The 15,044-nt window shown below is 60.4% G+C and overlaps 1 protein-coding gene across 2 annotated transcripts in view; it reads right to left on the bottom strand.

The window, feature by feature from the left end:
• Positions 1-15,044, bottom strand: part of SEMA3F (semaphorin 3F) — a 29,418-nt gene that overhangs the window by 11,891 nt on the left and 2,483 nt on the right. For both annotated transcript variants that reach the window (XM_006737341.2, XM_031032387.2), the window contains exon 2: positions 12,920-13,079. In XM_006737341.2, the coding sequence (XP_006737404.2) occupies positions 12,920-13,031 (112 nt within the window). In that variant the 5' untranslated portion in view covers positions 13,032-13,079. The remainder of the gene's footprint in view (positions 1-12,919; positions 13,080-15,044) is intronic.

The following is a 15,044-nucleotide window of genomic DNA, read 5'->3' as shown; positions in this document are numbered from 1 at the left end:
GGAACCCATTTCCCAGGTGGGGCAGTCAGGAGGGAGGCCTGGAGAGGGAAAACAGCTGGGATGGCATGCCCTGGATGCAGCCTGAAGGTAGGACCAGCAGGTGGCCCCATCCCATCAGTCAAGTCAAGGTCGACCTTGACTCAGGCAGCTGTCTCTGACCTGCCTGGCTGACCCTAACCCCGGCTGTGTGCCAGGGACCCTGGAGCAGAGCGGGAGGGCCTGTGCCCGAGAGCAGCTTTGGATGGGAGCTCTGGGATGTGCTAAGATGGGTGTGGGAGGTGGGCTGGGAGCCAGGAGACTCCCATGGCAGACCCAGAGCCTACATCTGAGGGGCTGCGGGGCAACCAAAGGCCTTGCCCTGCCCAGCCCTCTGTGGCAACGAGAGAATACAGGTGATGACCTTGGCCAACCGCTGGGACGCAGGGACGCCAAGGGATCAAAGGGCCGATCCCTGCCTGGCTACCGCTTCGCCCGCCTGTCCGGCGGTGCCTCTGAAGTCCTGGGCAGGGCAGCCTGGGCACCTGTCCTGCACCTGTTGTTAGGCCACTTGGAGTCCCCCGCCCGGCCACCCAGCCATAGTGACAACAGGAAAGTAAACAGTCCCCCACCCCCAGGGCCAGGAAGCAGCCAGAGAGGAAGTGGGGCTGCCAGCGGAGCCCCCCCAGGCTGGGACAACCCGCCAGGGGTTATTTATACCTTGGCTGGGGGCATGGCCTTGGGTTGTACCCTTACCCGTCCTACTGGGTTAGGAGGCATTTGGGGGGCAATGGAGGGGAGGGCGGCAGAGGCTCAAGTGGGTACCTTCGGACACAGGCACCTGGGGTCGAGGAAAGCTCCAAACATCTAGCCCCGGGGACACAAACAGTCATAATCCCTACCATCCATCCCTGTCCAGTCTTGGGCCTCGGTAATCTGGCCCCTCCCCCTCTGCAAGAATCAGTGCCCCAGCCCCAAGTCCAAGTCCCCCTGGAGCTCAGAGCCCCAGCACTCCAGGCTCCATCCCCCTTTGTGGGAAAGGCAGGGGAGAGACTCATTCAGCAGAACCACACGGGGAGCAAGGAGACTAGCCTTGATCAGACATCCTACCTCCTAAACCTGCACTCCCTGCTCCCTACCCCCTGGGTGGAAGTGGGCATGGAGGGAGCCTCCCACTTACTCATCAAGCACCTATTATGTGGAAAAGCTTAAGCTCACAACATCCAATTTACAGGTGAGGACATCAAGGCACAGAGAAGGGAAGGAACGGGCCCAAGAGCATGGGGGCAGGATTCCCACCCAGGTTCGTGGCCTTTGGGGCTGAAGGAGAGGCAGGCCCAGGCAAAGCCAGTCCTGGAGGTGGAGACTGCCCACTGGGAGGGCGAGGGCCTGAAGGTGACCCCCGCTCCATTGACAGGGCACATGACTCAGGACCCTCGGGACCCCTCCCAGTGGCTATAGGATATGGCGTCAATGGCTCTGTTGTCACAGGACATGATGCTTCGGTCACTGTGGAAACTTTGAGGGGGAGTCCCCATGAGGCCATGTGGGGTAGGAAAGGGGTGGGACCAAGGGTCAGGAGTCTTTGGCTCTGGCGCGGGCTTCATGACCCCAGTCAGGGCACTCTAGACCTATCTAGTCTATTTTCCTATCTAGACCATCTCTTGAGCCCTCCTAGTACCAACATCCAATGTGATCCTCGAAGGTGAGGGTCCTGCTCTGAACTCAGCGGAGTACTCCTTGGGACATCCCCCTATCCTCCTGCATGGGCTGTCTCTGCCTTGGTGGGGAGAGGAGAATGGATGGGGTTCCAAGTTCTTTCCCCATGCAAGCTGGCTCTCAGATGTCACCATCTCTTGGAGGACATCCATCCTCAGTCCCATTCTCCCTCTACCACTTCCTAGTGCTGGGGTACAGAGCAGAGAGGGTAATGGGGCAGGAAGGGGCTTCCTGTTGACTCAGCCCAACCCTCCCCTAACTCCAACTTGTCTCTACCCCATCCCCAACTCACAGGAGCAGAGCTAAATCCTGAATCATCCATCCAAACCCAGTTTACAGAAAGGGAAACAGGTGGAGAAGGATGGCTTTTCCAGGGTCCCAGAGTGAACTGGGTGTGTAGGGCTCTGGACTTAGCAACCCATGGCTGGAGGGCTCCTCTCACTCATGCCAGATTGTAGGAAAGAATTAAAACAAGGGGCCCCATGACAGCCCTGTACCCCAACTCCAGACAGGAAGACTGAGATCCAGGGGAGAGTGGTGCTCACCTCAAGTCACAGGGTGAGGAGTGAAACTGGTATCCTGCCCGCCCCCCGCCTCACTCTGCCATAGGGCAAAGGAGCCAGAGGCCTTCATTCCTCCAAGAAGCCTGGGTCAGGGCAGGAAGTGGTCGAGTAGTCCTGGGTTTCCTGCTCTGATACCTGCAGTGTCCGCAGGGCTAGATGCTCCTGGCCCTCAGCCCCCCTAAGGAGCAGAGACTTGGGCCAAGGGTGCATCCGTGCGTGGGGGGATTTGACATGGGCCTGGCCTGGCCATGTCCTCAGACCCATCCTCTCCTCCGCTCCACCGCTCCACGTGTCCCAGGCCCAGCTCTGACATTGGCAGTGTCACCCCTTTCCCATCCCCATGGCAGTACTGAGGGGGCGGGGGCTGGGGCACAATCAAAGGTTCTGCGGATATCAGAACTCAAGTCTGGATAAGCTTTGACCTTGGGGAGAGAGGATGGTGTGCGTGGTAATGCCTCCTGGGAAGGGCTCCCCACCCCCATACCCTCACCCAGGCTGGGCACATGTTGGGTGGGGCGACATCCGGGAAGGCTTTTCCCGTCATCGGGAAGGAAGAGCCTTTTCTGGCATCAGACACCTCATTTCCGCCGCCGTTCCCAGCCTCTAGAACTTCCCCGTGGCCATTAGACGCTCAGGGTCGTGGCCCAGAATGGCCTGGCAAAGGTCCAGAGGCAGGAACATTCTCAGTGCCCAGGGGTTTGGTCTTGGGGGTCTCTGTTTCCTCCCCTCGGGGAAGCAGCCGGTGCCTTACTTTAAGGAGGTAGTGGGTGTGGACAGCACCGAGGAGGTGTGTCCGCAGCCCTCACCCCAGACCCCAAGTGGGCGGCCCTGACCCCTGCTGCCGACCCCTGCTGCCCGTCTCTAGGACACCGGCTCTGTGGCCAGTGAAGCAGGGGCTGCTGTCAAAAGGGGGTCTCGGAGCCGAGGTGGGCACCCCGCCCCCTTGGTTACAGCCCCACAAAGCAGCAGGTCCTGACTGACAGTCACCTCTCCTGGCTGTGCTTGGGTACTGCGGGGTGATAGACGCGTCCCTACAGCCCAGCCCTGACCTCTGACCTCATGTAGGCTAGTGCAGCCCTAATCCCTGAGCTGAAGAGAAATGAGGCTGGGGGTGAGAGGTGGGGTTGCTGGCCAGGGTCTCTGTCAGTGCTCTCTCCTCCTGCCCTTCCGGGGGGCAGGGGGGACCTGAGGTGGACAAGGAGCGGGCAGCAGTGGCTGCAACGAGTGGCAGGGCCTAGACAGTCCTCACTGGACGCCCCCAGGGACTCCGGGGGGGGGGGGGCTCCAGGCCCTTATCACTCCCGAAAGCTGTGAGGGGCCCCAGAGGAAGGCCTGGGGGCTGGGCTGTCCCCCTGGCTCCTGGCCTAATCCTCTTTTAATGAGCGGCCAGCCGGAAGGCCTCAGCCCCTGGCCACAGCCTTACAACCCTGGGAGCCCCAGCCAGGCTGAGCTGGGGGCAGGGCAGCCCCTGAAGCCTCTGCAGGCACCTTTCCCCCAGTTCCGCTCAGCACACCCACCTGATTCACACCCCAATGCCGAGACCCCAGCACTGGCCAGGCCAGCCCACGGCCCCAGCATCTGCAGGGATATACCAGGGTGACATCTGTCTTGTGCTCCCATGGACTCCCTTGGGCACTTCCCATTTGTTCAGGGCCAGGTCCCACATGGAGCCGGGCAGGAGAGGCTGTCACTGCTGATCAGAGGCTTTGCTTTCTCAGTCCCTTTTCTATCCCAGAAATGTTCTGGATGGGAATCCCTAGAAACCAGACCCAGAGTTTTGCCTGAGGCTTAAGCTGCCTCCTCCCTAGGGGGGTAGGCTCCAGTTCCTCTGGCCCCAAGCCCCTCAATATCTGTCCCCTCCAATCCCATTCCTGGGCCAGGCTTTCCGGATTGGAGACCCAGAAGATCCCCAGGAGCCATCCACATTCGCCCTCCTCCCCCCCAGGCAGGTGAGCCAGGTCGGTGCCAACAAAACCAATTACAGCCGCTCTCACCCAATTAGCAACTAATTATGGCCTCGTAGTCCATTCAACATAATTAACATGTAAATGACTCGGCGTGTTTATATTCAATAACCGCTCTGATTGAATTTAATTTAAAAGTCTGAACTGGGGACCCAGTTACCGTATTCCACCATCTAGAGCAGCCACTTCCTGGGAATGTCGGCTCCTCCAGGGGCGAGGGACACAAGGCCAGGGGGAGGGTGCAGGGGCAGGTGCTGTGACATGGCCCAGCGCGGGGTGAGGAGGGCAGGGATGGGTGCAGTCCCTCCATCCCTGATGTGCTATCCCAGCGGTGTGGGAAAGTGGTGAAGTCTGAAGAGCCCCAGTGGGACCCTCAAGTTGGGAAATCCTCTGGAACTAGGGGCCCCTTCTTAAGGGCTACTGTAAACATCCCAGCTGTTCAGTAAACACCAAGCCAGAGCAGAGCTGGAGCCACCCAGCTGGGCTAAAGCTCCACTGCAGCCTTCCCTCCCATTTTGCGGGCTGGGGGCTGGGGGCTTCGGGCTGGGGGCTGGGGACTGAGGCCTAGGAGCTGGGGGCTGGGGGCTGCAGGCTGAGGCCTGGGGGCTGCAGGCTGGGGGTTAGGGGCTGAGGCCTGGGGGCTGGGGGCTAGGGGCTGAGGCCTGGGGGCTGGGGGCTGTGGGCTGCAGGCTGGGGGTTGGGGGCTGGGGGCTGCGGGCTGAGGCCTGGGGGCTAGGGGCTGAGGCCTAGGAGCTGGGGGCTGGGGGCTGCAGACTGGGGGCTGAGGCCTGGGGGCTGCAGGCTGGGGGTTGGGGGCTGAGGCCTGGGGGCTGGGGGCTGTGGGCTGCAGGCTGGGGTTGGGGGTTGTGGGCTGGGGGCTGCGGGCTGGGGACTGGGGGCCAGGAGCTGAGGCCTAAGGTCGACAGGATCAGCCATGCTGTTCCCACGCCCGTTCCGCCCCAGTGCCCGCCTGCTCCGCCCAGGAGAGGACAGGCTGGGGGCACAGCTCATCCTGACCCAGGAGAAGCCAGGAGGGAAGGGGCAACAGAGTCTCCCTGGCACACATACCAGCCAGAAACCCGAGATTCTACACCTCTCTCGCACAAGGATGTCCAGTGATTTTCAAGCACTCTGCCCCAGGGGGTAGGGGGCTCTCCGGCCTAGTGCCTCCAGTGTTCCCTGCTCACTCCCCAGGGATCCCTGGCGCCTGATCATTCTAGGTCTGGGCCGGTGACTCAGGAGGCTGGGAGGTCCTCCATGGATCCTTCACGGCCCGCACAGCTGCCTATGAGGACACTTTTGGGCCTTCACCAGCCAGGCAAAGCTCAGAGCTCTTGCCCAAGGACATAGTGCAGGGGGAAAGCTGGCCTGGAGGGGCAGGGCAGCCCCTGGGCGTGGGGCAGGAGGTGGTGGCCTGGGCCAGGCAAGCAGCTTGGGGTACATTCCAGGCAAGGAATGTACCCCAAGAAGGGTAAAGGGGGTGGGAAGACAGTTGGCCCTGAGGGCAGGGTTGCACTGATCCATTTCTCAGGTGGGGAAAGTGGATCCAGCTTCCAGTTCCATAGGCCTCAGGGACCCACCCCGCCTCCCACATTCCAGACCCAGCCCGGAAACCCCTCACTCCTTCCCCCACCACCTCCTCCTCCCCGTGACTGCAAAAGACAACAAACTCTGCATGGCTCATTTACTCTGATAAATCAACCAGACAGACAGGCCAGGACAGGACTGACAGGCTGGTGGGTGTCGAGACCCTCCCCCCGCCCTGCACCCGGCCCCCATCTCTGCTGCCCTCCTTGGACTCCTGGGGTCCCAGCAGCCCTTCACATCGCCCACCCAGAGATACCCAGGATGTCCCAGACAGTCCCCTCCCCAACATTCGGATGGGGAAACTGAGGCATCGAACAGACAGATGTGTATTCAGGGTCAGCCTTGGCTGTTGCAGTAAGACAGAGTCGGGAGGCCAAGCAGGACTCAGTCAGTCACCGGTCTAGGAAGGCAGCGAGTTCTCCACACAGGCCTGGGTGCTGGGACAGGAGGGTGTCTCGGTGCAGGCAGCAGCCCTGGACAGAGGCCCCCTGGGGTGCCGCAGGAGCCCACAGGCCTCCCCCCGCCCCGAGTTCCAGCTGTAGGGTCTCACCCCCAGGGGCCCACCCTGCTGGCTGAGCAGCAGGCACACCGGCAGGGGACTCTGCCCGGGGAGGGAAATGAGAGCATCAGCACCGAGCCCTAAGTGGAAAGAAACATGGCTCTTGGCTGGGTGCAGGGACCTCAAAGGAAAGAGCATGTCCGGGTAGGAAGCCAAGGAGGGGTCAGGGTGGGGATGGGAGGGGGTGGAGGCAAGGGGGGATGAGGGGGAGGAAGGAAGGAAGAAGAGTGGGGGCGGGGGGTCTGGAGCTGATCCCTGACCCCTGGAGGGGCAGTTGCTTTGGGGCTGTCCCTGCCCGGCAGAGGGGTAGCCGAGCGGTAGCAGACAGCCCTACTTTCCAGCAGCCCCAGCGAGAAGGCCATGAGTCGGCCTAGCTGAGGCCCCCTCCCTCACAGACAGCCGCCGCCACCCAGGCCCATTCTTCGCTGGGCCAGGACCAGTGGTCAGCGTCTGGAGCCTAGGAGGCCTCCACCCTCTCCCTGAGACTGCTCAGCAGCCTGGGGTATGTTGGGGGGGCAGGGGTTGGTGGCTGCAGGCCTGCCAAGCTCAGGCACCCACGTGAGCTGAGCTTTGGATTCAGACTGGAGCCTTCTGGCATCCAGGCCTCTGGCAAAAGCCCTCTTGCTATTTCTAAGAAAAATGCAGCAGGAATCTTCTCTGCTTCTCCAAAACTCCAAGGGCTCCCTTGAGACAGGGCTCAGACTCCCAGGACAGCACCAGGCCAGGCTGGGAAACCTTGTTCTCAGCCCAGTGATGCAAATGCCCAAGTGAGCAACCCACGTCTGGTCGCCCCTAGCACAAGCTGCAGGGGCAGGGCCAGCGCTCAAGGAGGGGTCGCTGCGGCTGCTCACAGGCCCCCATCAGAGTGGGCAGCTCATCTGGGCGGGGGGAGCTCCCTCCAAGGCATCCTCGCCCCAATGCGTCTGTCTCACTGGAGTTTCCTCACAGTATGTACTTGGTGCCTCTGTCAAGAGGAACAAAGAGCTTAAAAACCCCAGGGAGCAAGTGCAAAGGCTCCATCCAGGATCCTGCCCCCTCCCCAGGTGTCTTGCCATTCGCGCCTCGCTGTTCCCGCTCTTCCTTCCCACGGTCTCCCTTCCCCTGTTTGAGATGCAGGCTCCTCCAGGAAGCCAGACTGGATGCCCACAGTAGGGGCACCCTATCTCCACGTGACCCCACTCCTGGCACAGGGCTCAGGGTACCTCCTGCAGTCCTTTCCAAACACCGTCACCTTCACCAAAGGTTAGAAATGTGGGTGGGGGGGAGTGTGAGGCAGTGCAGGACTCCTTGGGCCTCCCCCAGGACCCGCCCTCGCCCCTCTGCCCCCCTCAGGGTGGCTCCTACTTCCTGAGACTTCCTTTCCCGGGGCTGGAACTGCACTCGAAGAGTTGATCCTCCCGTAGCACAGTGAGCTCAGCCCCATTCTCATGCCCATTTTACAGAAGGGACACAGAGAGGTTCACTGCTCAAGATCTACACCGTGGCCGGGATGCCAGCCTGAGCCCTCAGGATGTCACTCCCACTGGGCCACTGCTGTCCCCACCTTACACGGCACAGGGGTGGGGTGGCGGGGACCAGGTCCTAGAGAGGCTATGCCGCCCGCCCGAGGTCACACAGCTCACAAGGGCAGAATGGTTTGTCTGCCTTCAGGGACAGCCCTTTCAAAGAGCACCATCACCACCTGCGCATTCTCCCGAATTTAAGTCCTGGCGGAGGAGCAGGAGGTCTCCCAGGGATCAGGGGCCAAGTACCCACAGCTCTGAAGACAACGTCTGCCCCCGCCCGCCCCCAGAGGGGTCACAGGGTTGGAGGCGCACACACCCAGGTGCAGACAGCCAGGAGCCCACTCTGAGGCCGCTGCCTCCCAAGCCACGGGGTGAAAGATACCTTTACAGGCTGGGATGAGATTTTTATCTTGGCGGTTTCTCTTTAAATTCTTTACGATTACGAAGCAGCAGGGGCTGCCAAGGAACATGATTTACTCCTTGAGCATGCACCAGCTCCTCGCTCAGTGCCAAGGGAAGCTGGAGCCAGGGAGGGAGAGGCGGGCGTCACGCCAGGGAACCAGAGACAAGGCCTATGCTGCCGAGGCCCAGATAGTGGCAGGCCCATCTGAGGCTCGGCTGGACCTGGAAGGACCACGGCTGAAGGCCCCCAGCCCTGACCTGGCTGACTGGGGCTGGGCCTCAGGCAGGTTCTCGGCAAGTACAGGACCTGCTCCACTCTCTCCGAGTGCCAACTGCTGGCCGGCTGAGGGGCAGCCAGCCAGCCTCCAGAACCTCCCAACTCCCGAAGTGGCCACTTCCAAGTCCCTTCTCAGGAGTAAGGCAGTCCCCATTTCCTGGAAAACTGAGATCCCAAATGCAGGAGTCTGGGCTCAAGTTCATGCTTTGGGTCTTCCTACCTTCCACCTCCTGGCTCATCTGGAATACTGGCCCTCCCCAGTTTGCTAGCTCCAAATCCCACTGGAGCTATCAGAAACACCTCACCTTGACCGAGCTCCCTGGTGCCCCCTCTGGCCTCCAGGCTTCTGGGCTTCCCCACACCTACCTCCTCGTCCTCCTTATTCTGAATCTCCTAGCCGCGGTGTCTGCCCTCCCCCGCAAATGGCTGGCCAGGGAGCCCCTGAGGGGGGGCAAGGGCGGGTCCTCACCCCACCCCCACCATGCAGTCAGGCCTGGCTGGGGGTGGGGCAATGCTCCATCAAGGCTAAAGGCACCTCCACCTCAACCCATATTCACCCACTCTTCATCCCCCTTGGGTGAAGTAAACGGGCCATGACCTCTCCTAACCTCCAATGTCGTCACTTCCTAACAAGGAGGCCTGGCCACTCTGGCTCTCTGATGTCACATGTGGATGACGTAAGTAGTGGCACTGTCCTGGGCCATTAGCCCCAGAGGCGCGGAGGCTGGGCTGAGGCGGATGGGCAAGCAGTGACCAGCACCTACCCCCCTATTCGCCCTCTACCTGCGGAGTGTTCTTCCACATAGAGCAAGCCAGTTACGCCTAGAGTTAGAGAAGATCCAAATTTCAGGGCCACTCTGGACACAGGAGCCCTTTCCTCTCCAGGGCCTTGGCTTTCCTTCTCCAAAAGGAGAGAACTTCCTGGGGGACTCTGATCAGTGGAGGACTGGGGTGATGGAGGGTTGGATTTACAGGAACAAGCAAACCCAGGTGCTGCTGCTTCCACAAGCAGAGGGCACGAGAAGCCTACCCAGGGCAACCTCAGCCCTCTCCTTAGGAAATGAGGCTGGGAAGGCTAAGGCCAGCACTGTAGGATCCTGGAACCCTGTCGAGAGCTGTGCCTGCTTCCCTCACCCCAACCTTTGCTCTCTCAGTCCTGGGACAGGCTCAGACATCAGGCAGAGCCAGGCTCCAGCTTCATCCTGCTCCTGAGTGATGGGAAGCCTCACAGGAAACCCAGGGAGAACCCCTCAGGCCTTGGAGAGAACACCACGTGGTTAGCATCATGGATACCTACTGTTATTTCTATTACTTTCATCCTTCCCGGCTCTTCCGCCCCATCTCCCTACTGCCTGCCTCAGTTTCCCCAGTAGCCCAGCCACCTCGTGTCATCACAGGACCTCTTTCCCCCACTAAACACCTCTTGGCCCCACGTCCTTACTGAAGCCAGCCCAGGCAGCAGGCAGCGGCTTATTGTGGACGTGGCTTCCTGGGATAAAGTAAACATTCCCCAAGCTGAACAAAGGACCTGGCAGGGAGCTCACACCACCTCGCTGCAGAGGGAGGTGGTGCCCCCTGGCTTGGATCATCTCAGGACGGGGGAAGGGAGAGCTTTTTCTCCCAGGCTTGGCCAGGGACTCTGGGGTTAAGGGAATTCCAGGCCAGGGTGGGTGGAGGAAAGGGTCCTACTGCCCAGGCTCTCTGGTCCTGAGCATGAGCTCTCAGGGAACACCTCACCTTTCCTGGAAATCCTCCCCACGTGACCTCTCACTTCTACCTGGCTTTGGCTGTGCTGCTCATGGAAGCTCAGGAGATGGGCCCTAGGAGCACCCTCCGCCCTGCCTCCCCCCGCTCCGACCTGGACTCTCATTGAACTCTGGGCCCCTGCTCCCTTACACCTTTTCGGCTCTAGGCCTGGCTGGGGTACCCAGGCGGACGCACTGGCAGCAAGCCCAAGCCTGGACCAGTTCCTGCCTTTGTTCCTTTAGCTGCCCTAGGCTGAGTCCTGGGGCCTGGTATGCAAGCTGCTATATCCAGGCAAAGCACAGACAGAGAAACTGAGGCAAAGAGCAAGAGTGACTACCAGTGCTTCTAAGGACAACCGTCTCTGTGCCCCTCCCGTGTACCCGGGAGAAGAAGCTCCCACCCCTTTCCCAGTCCCTGGCCTGGCTGTGAAATCCCAGTTTCTATGGATGTTGGTACCATTCTCACCCCACAAATGCTTGGTGAGGACCTACTCCTCACTGAGCCTTACTCTGTGTACATGACGAGTCGGAGACCCTCGAGCATGGGGGGATGCACAGGGCCTGGTGCACCGTCAGTGCCGGGCTCCCACGTGCTACTGAGCAACTGGGTGTCCATTATCTTTTCAGCCAGTCTGACTGTGAGCACCCCATCTTGGTCGCTGCAGACTCCCTGATACTCAGCACGGGGCCTGGCACAAAGTAGGGACTCAAGCATCTGCTAAATTAAGTGACATGTAAGCATACAACTAGGCCACAGGATCAGCGGGGAATGGGAAAGGTCATGCAGAGCAGGGAAGCTTGCGTGTATGAGGGCACGGAGGCCTGGGACAGGGTGGCCCCCGGCATCCCACGGTCCCACCCCACCCCAGGCTGCCACGGCGGTCAGCACCGGAGGATGGCTGCCAGCAAGCCGGGCTTTTAGTCACTGCGGGTGTCGGCTTCAGAGCTAATTGAGAAGGAATCGACCTGACTGGTGTGGGCGTCAGCAAGGCCAGGACACCAGGGTTCTATTTCTGGCCTCGCCTCTGCCTCCTGCCTGACCGTGGCCCTACCCTTGCCTGAGCCTCGGTTTCTCTCTCTGGAAAACAGGAATGAAAGTCGTTGGCCCTTTGCCTCTGGAGGTCTGAGAAGGTTTAAAAGGCGCATACCGAGGACCTCCCTATGTCTTATCCTGCCTGCTTCCCCTCATGGGTCTCCAGGGTGATGGCAAAAATAACACCCAGAGTGGATGTCTGGGTTCTAGGGTCCCAGGGACGTGGAGACAAGCCCCCATTCCCTTCCCCTGTTGGGGGAGGGGAAGCTCTGCTCCCCCTGCTGGCACCCTGGGCTGGGAAGGGGGTGGGGGGGCAGGCCCCTTCAAGACTTATTAATCTGCTCTGAGGAAATCCACTGGGGAAGGGTGGAGTTATCAGCAGAATAAACTTCTCCCCTTCCGAGGCCTGGGGGTGAGGGGTGCTCTTACAACCAAACCCATCACACTTGCGCCCATTCCTCAGGCCCCACATTGGACTCCTTCCGGGCACATCGTCCGAAATTCACTCCCCACTCCCCCCATCAATTCACAGGGTGGGATGAGGACAGAGGGAGGGGCTCTGCTGGGGACATGGGGACAAGGGGATATGGGAACATGGTGAGGTGGAGGCTGGACCTCAGCCAAACCTGAGGAAGGAAAAGTCAGCCCAGCCTTTCACCCCAATATGTGTGCCCGGAAATCTGGCCAGCCAGGGCTGAGTCGGCCCCACCCAGGGCAGGCGGCTAGACAAAGTAACCTTGGGCCAGAGAACTCAGCAGTGACCCCAGGTCCCAGCATCCCCTTTCCGCAGGCAAGGGGGCAGGCTGAGAATCTTCTGATCATACACACCTTTGAGGAAGTGGCTAGTGAGTGGCCATCTGGACATCTGAGTGTGTGCCATGTGTATTCACCTGCCAGTGGGCGAGGTACAAAGGTGATGGAGCTGGGGGACCTGTCTCTCACTCTCCAGACCCCAACCCGTCATTAAAGCCTTCCAGTGACTCCCAAAGCAAAGTGCTCATTGGGGAGCTCAGGAGCTCAGACGTGTCACATAGCACGCGCTGTCCCTGAACTTGCCAGGTGGCCCACGCTCCCCTCACAGCCCACAGCACCCTCCCTGCTTCCTGGGACCCCCTCCCACCTGGACACCTACCCCTCAGCAGAGCAGCTCCCTGCTCCTCCGGCTTCCTGCGGCCTCAGTTTGGGCCTGACCGCCTGACCCTCCACCTCAGGGACCACCCAGGGCAGGACCAGATGCAGAACAGTGGCGAGGAAGGGCTTCCACAAACACAAGTTTGGAAGTAGTGGCATCTCTCTCTCCCCAGTTATCTCTCACACAGAGGGAGGTGCTTTGCAGACCCGAGGCCCCACTTTCTGCCTCGAGAAGGGGCCCAGACTCAGGAGACCTCCCGGAAATGTCCACGTGGCCCATTCTCTAGTCTTTCCCAGCAAGTTACCGCCAGCCCGCTTCTCCCCACCCACATACCCAGGGCAACCCATGTGGCTGCACAAAGTGTCTCTTTCCGCCCTGCCTCTTCCTGTCGCCTCTGCAGCAGGCCGAGTGCTGTGGACAGAAGATGATGCTGGAGACCAGCAAGGCAGTCTCTTACCTTTGAATGAGAGCCGGACCCGGGGCATGGCCGGGAGGTGGTCCTGGGTGGGGGTGGCTGGCCAGGCCCAAGTCAGTAGGGAAGCCCAGAGGAGGAGACCAGTGACACGCATTGTGGGAGGGGCCTAGGGCCCAGGAAGCTGGCTGGGCTGTCTGGACACCTGGGAAGGAGGAATCAGTATCAGAATATGTGAGGCAGATGGGGGAGTCCTGCCCTACCAACTCTCCTTGCCCACATCCTCGGCTTGGGGCCATGAATGCCCCAGTGTGCAAACCTTATATACTCTCTGGGCCCTGCCTTTGTCTGGGAAGGCGTAGCCAATGGGCCTGAAGACCGAGCAACCAGGTGCAGCATGGGGTCACCAGAGCTAATAGGGGCCACTGGAGATTCAAACAATGCCCCACTCTCCAGCATCTTGAATTCCATTCACAGGGTCCTGCTCAAACAGGTCATCCTACAGCTCCCTCCAGTCCCCAGCAGGCTCTTTCCCTTGTGCCCACCCCCAACCAAATGGGCTGCTCCTTCCCTCGCCCACCTCCAGAAATAGGGGAAGAGATGGAGCCAGTCCTGCCTGCCCCAGCCAAACCTCTCCTCCCGATACAAGGGAACCTCGACCTGGTTCTTGGGATGGGGGCATGGGAGAGAGAGGAGGCTAAGTGAGACACACATAGACAGCCTAAAATGGAAGAGACAGCAGCCAGAAAAGGAGAGGCAAAGAATAGCAGGGTCTACTTTTACTGAAATCACAGCAGGAGGGATCCAGGTCAGATGTAGGGAAGGACTTCCTGCCAGGTAAAGTTTCAGCTCCGCCTCTAGCCGGCACAGAAAGGGGAGCTAGGATAGCCAGCAGGCCTGGGGCAGGGTGTGAGCCAACCTCAGTGTCCCCAGCAGAACCCCCAGCAGGTCCAAGTTTCGAGACTATGTTTTTCAAATATTGTCTCCCCAGGCAGGCTGGCGTTGGGTAAACGCAGCCCAGCACCAGTTGTCGGAACATATTGCTCCCTCCCGGCAAACACCAGCGCCAGCTCCCGGCCCCCCCATACACTGGGGGTGGGGGCACGGAGAATGACAGTGTGGGCCCCGTCCTCCAGATTTGCCCTACTCCCCTTTCCCATGGGAAGCAGGACCCTAGGCCCGTTTCTAAGGCCCTGGAGTTGGGGTGAGAGGCCTGTCGGCCTGCTGATCCCCGGCACCGGCTGACATATGCTGAGGCAAGGGCCCCGGCTCCACATCTGTCAGGCCCCACTCAACAGACCCAGAGGCCCTCCCTCGACCCACGTCTGTCCTGTCCCCCGGAGCCCTAGCCTTTCCTGCCCCGGGCAAACCACTGGTGGCTCTTTGGACAGGAAGTGCGGCTTCAGGCCTCCTGGCCCATTCCCCAGGTGGTGCCCTCTGTGGGAATCCCCCCTCACGTTAACTTCAAGATCCCCCATCCCAGATGCTCCCTCCTGGGGAGGCTGGTGGAGGGAGGGGAGAACCAGAACCAGCCCCTCCCCCAGGCTGTTGGGGCACCAAGCTGGTGCTGACTGAATCACAGGCTCTGGTGAGAGGGGGCAGGTAGGAAAAAGGGCTGTGCAACCACCATCGCCCCCGGGGTATACCTGGGAGGCCCCCACTCACAGTTGTGGATATACACACGTCCACACTTGCGTGCCCACACATGTCCACACAAGCATGTGTTTGCTCAAGAACTTGACCTGCTAGTGGGGTGGGGCTCAAGGAAGCTGGGGAACACTGTCCTGGCTTGGGGGGGGCAACTGCAGTCTGGGTCCCTCAGAGACCTTTGATCCTATGTATCAGGGGGCTCAGGATGACTTACACCCACCCCATGACCTCATTTCCCCTGCATCCATTTTCATGGTAACAAGGTCAGGGTCACCAAGGACAGCTTTAGAGTGCCCCAAGGTAGCCAGGAAGATGGAAGGCTTTGCCCCACTGGGTCCCTACAGGGACCTCCCACAATGCTTTGGCCCTTTAAAGGAGTGAATGGGGGATGTTCAAGTTTGCTGGGGCCTCAGACCCAAGTCCAGGACCCCTCTTTGGAAAGCAAGGGGGATGGAAAAGAGGAGAGAAAAGAGAGGGAAGAAGAGGAAGAGAGGGACAGAGAGAGGGAAGGGAAGGACAT

The sequence above is a fragment of the Leptonychotes weddellii genome, chromosome 1 (assembly GCF_054177405.1).
Source record: "Leptonychotes weddellii isolate Sample4059 chromosome 1, ASM5417740v2, whole genome shotgun sequence".
NCBI classification, from domain to species: Eukaryota; Metazoa; Chordata; class Mammalia; order Carnivora; family Phocidae; genus Leptonychotes; species Leptonychotes weddellii.
Note: the sequence above shows the minus strand (reverse complement) of the source record. Positions and strands in the feature narration are given on the sequence as shown.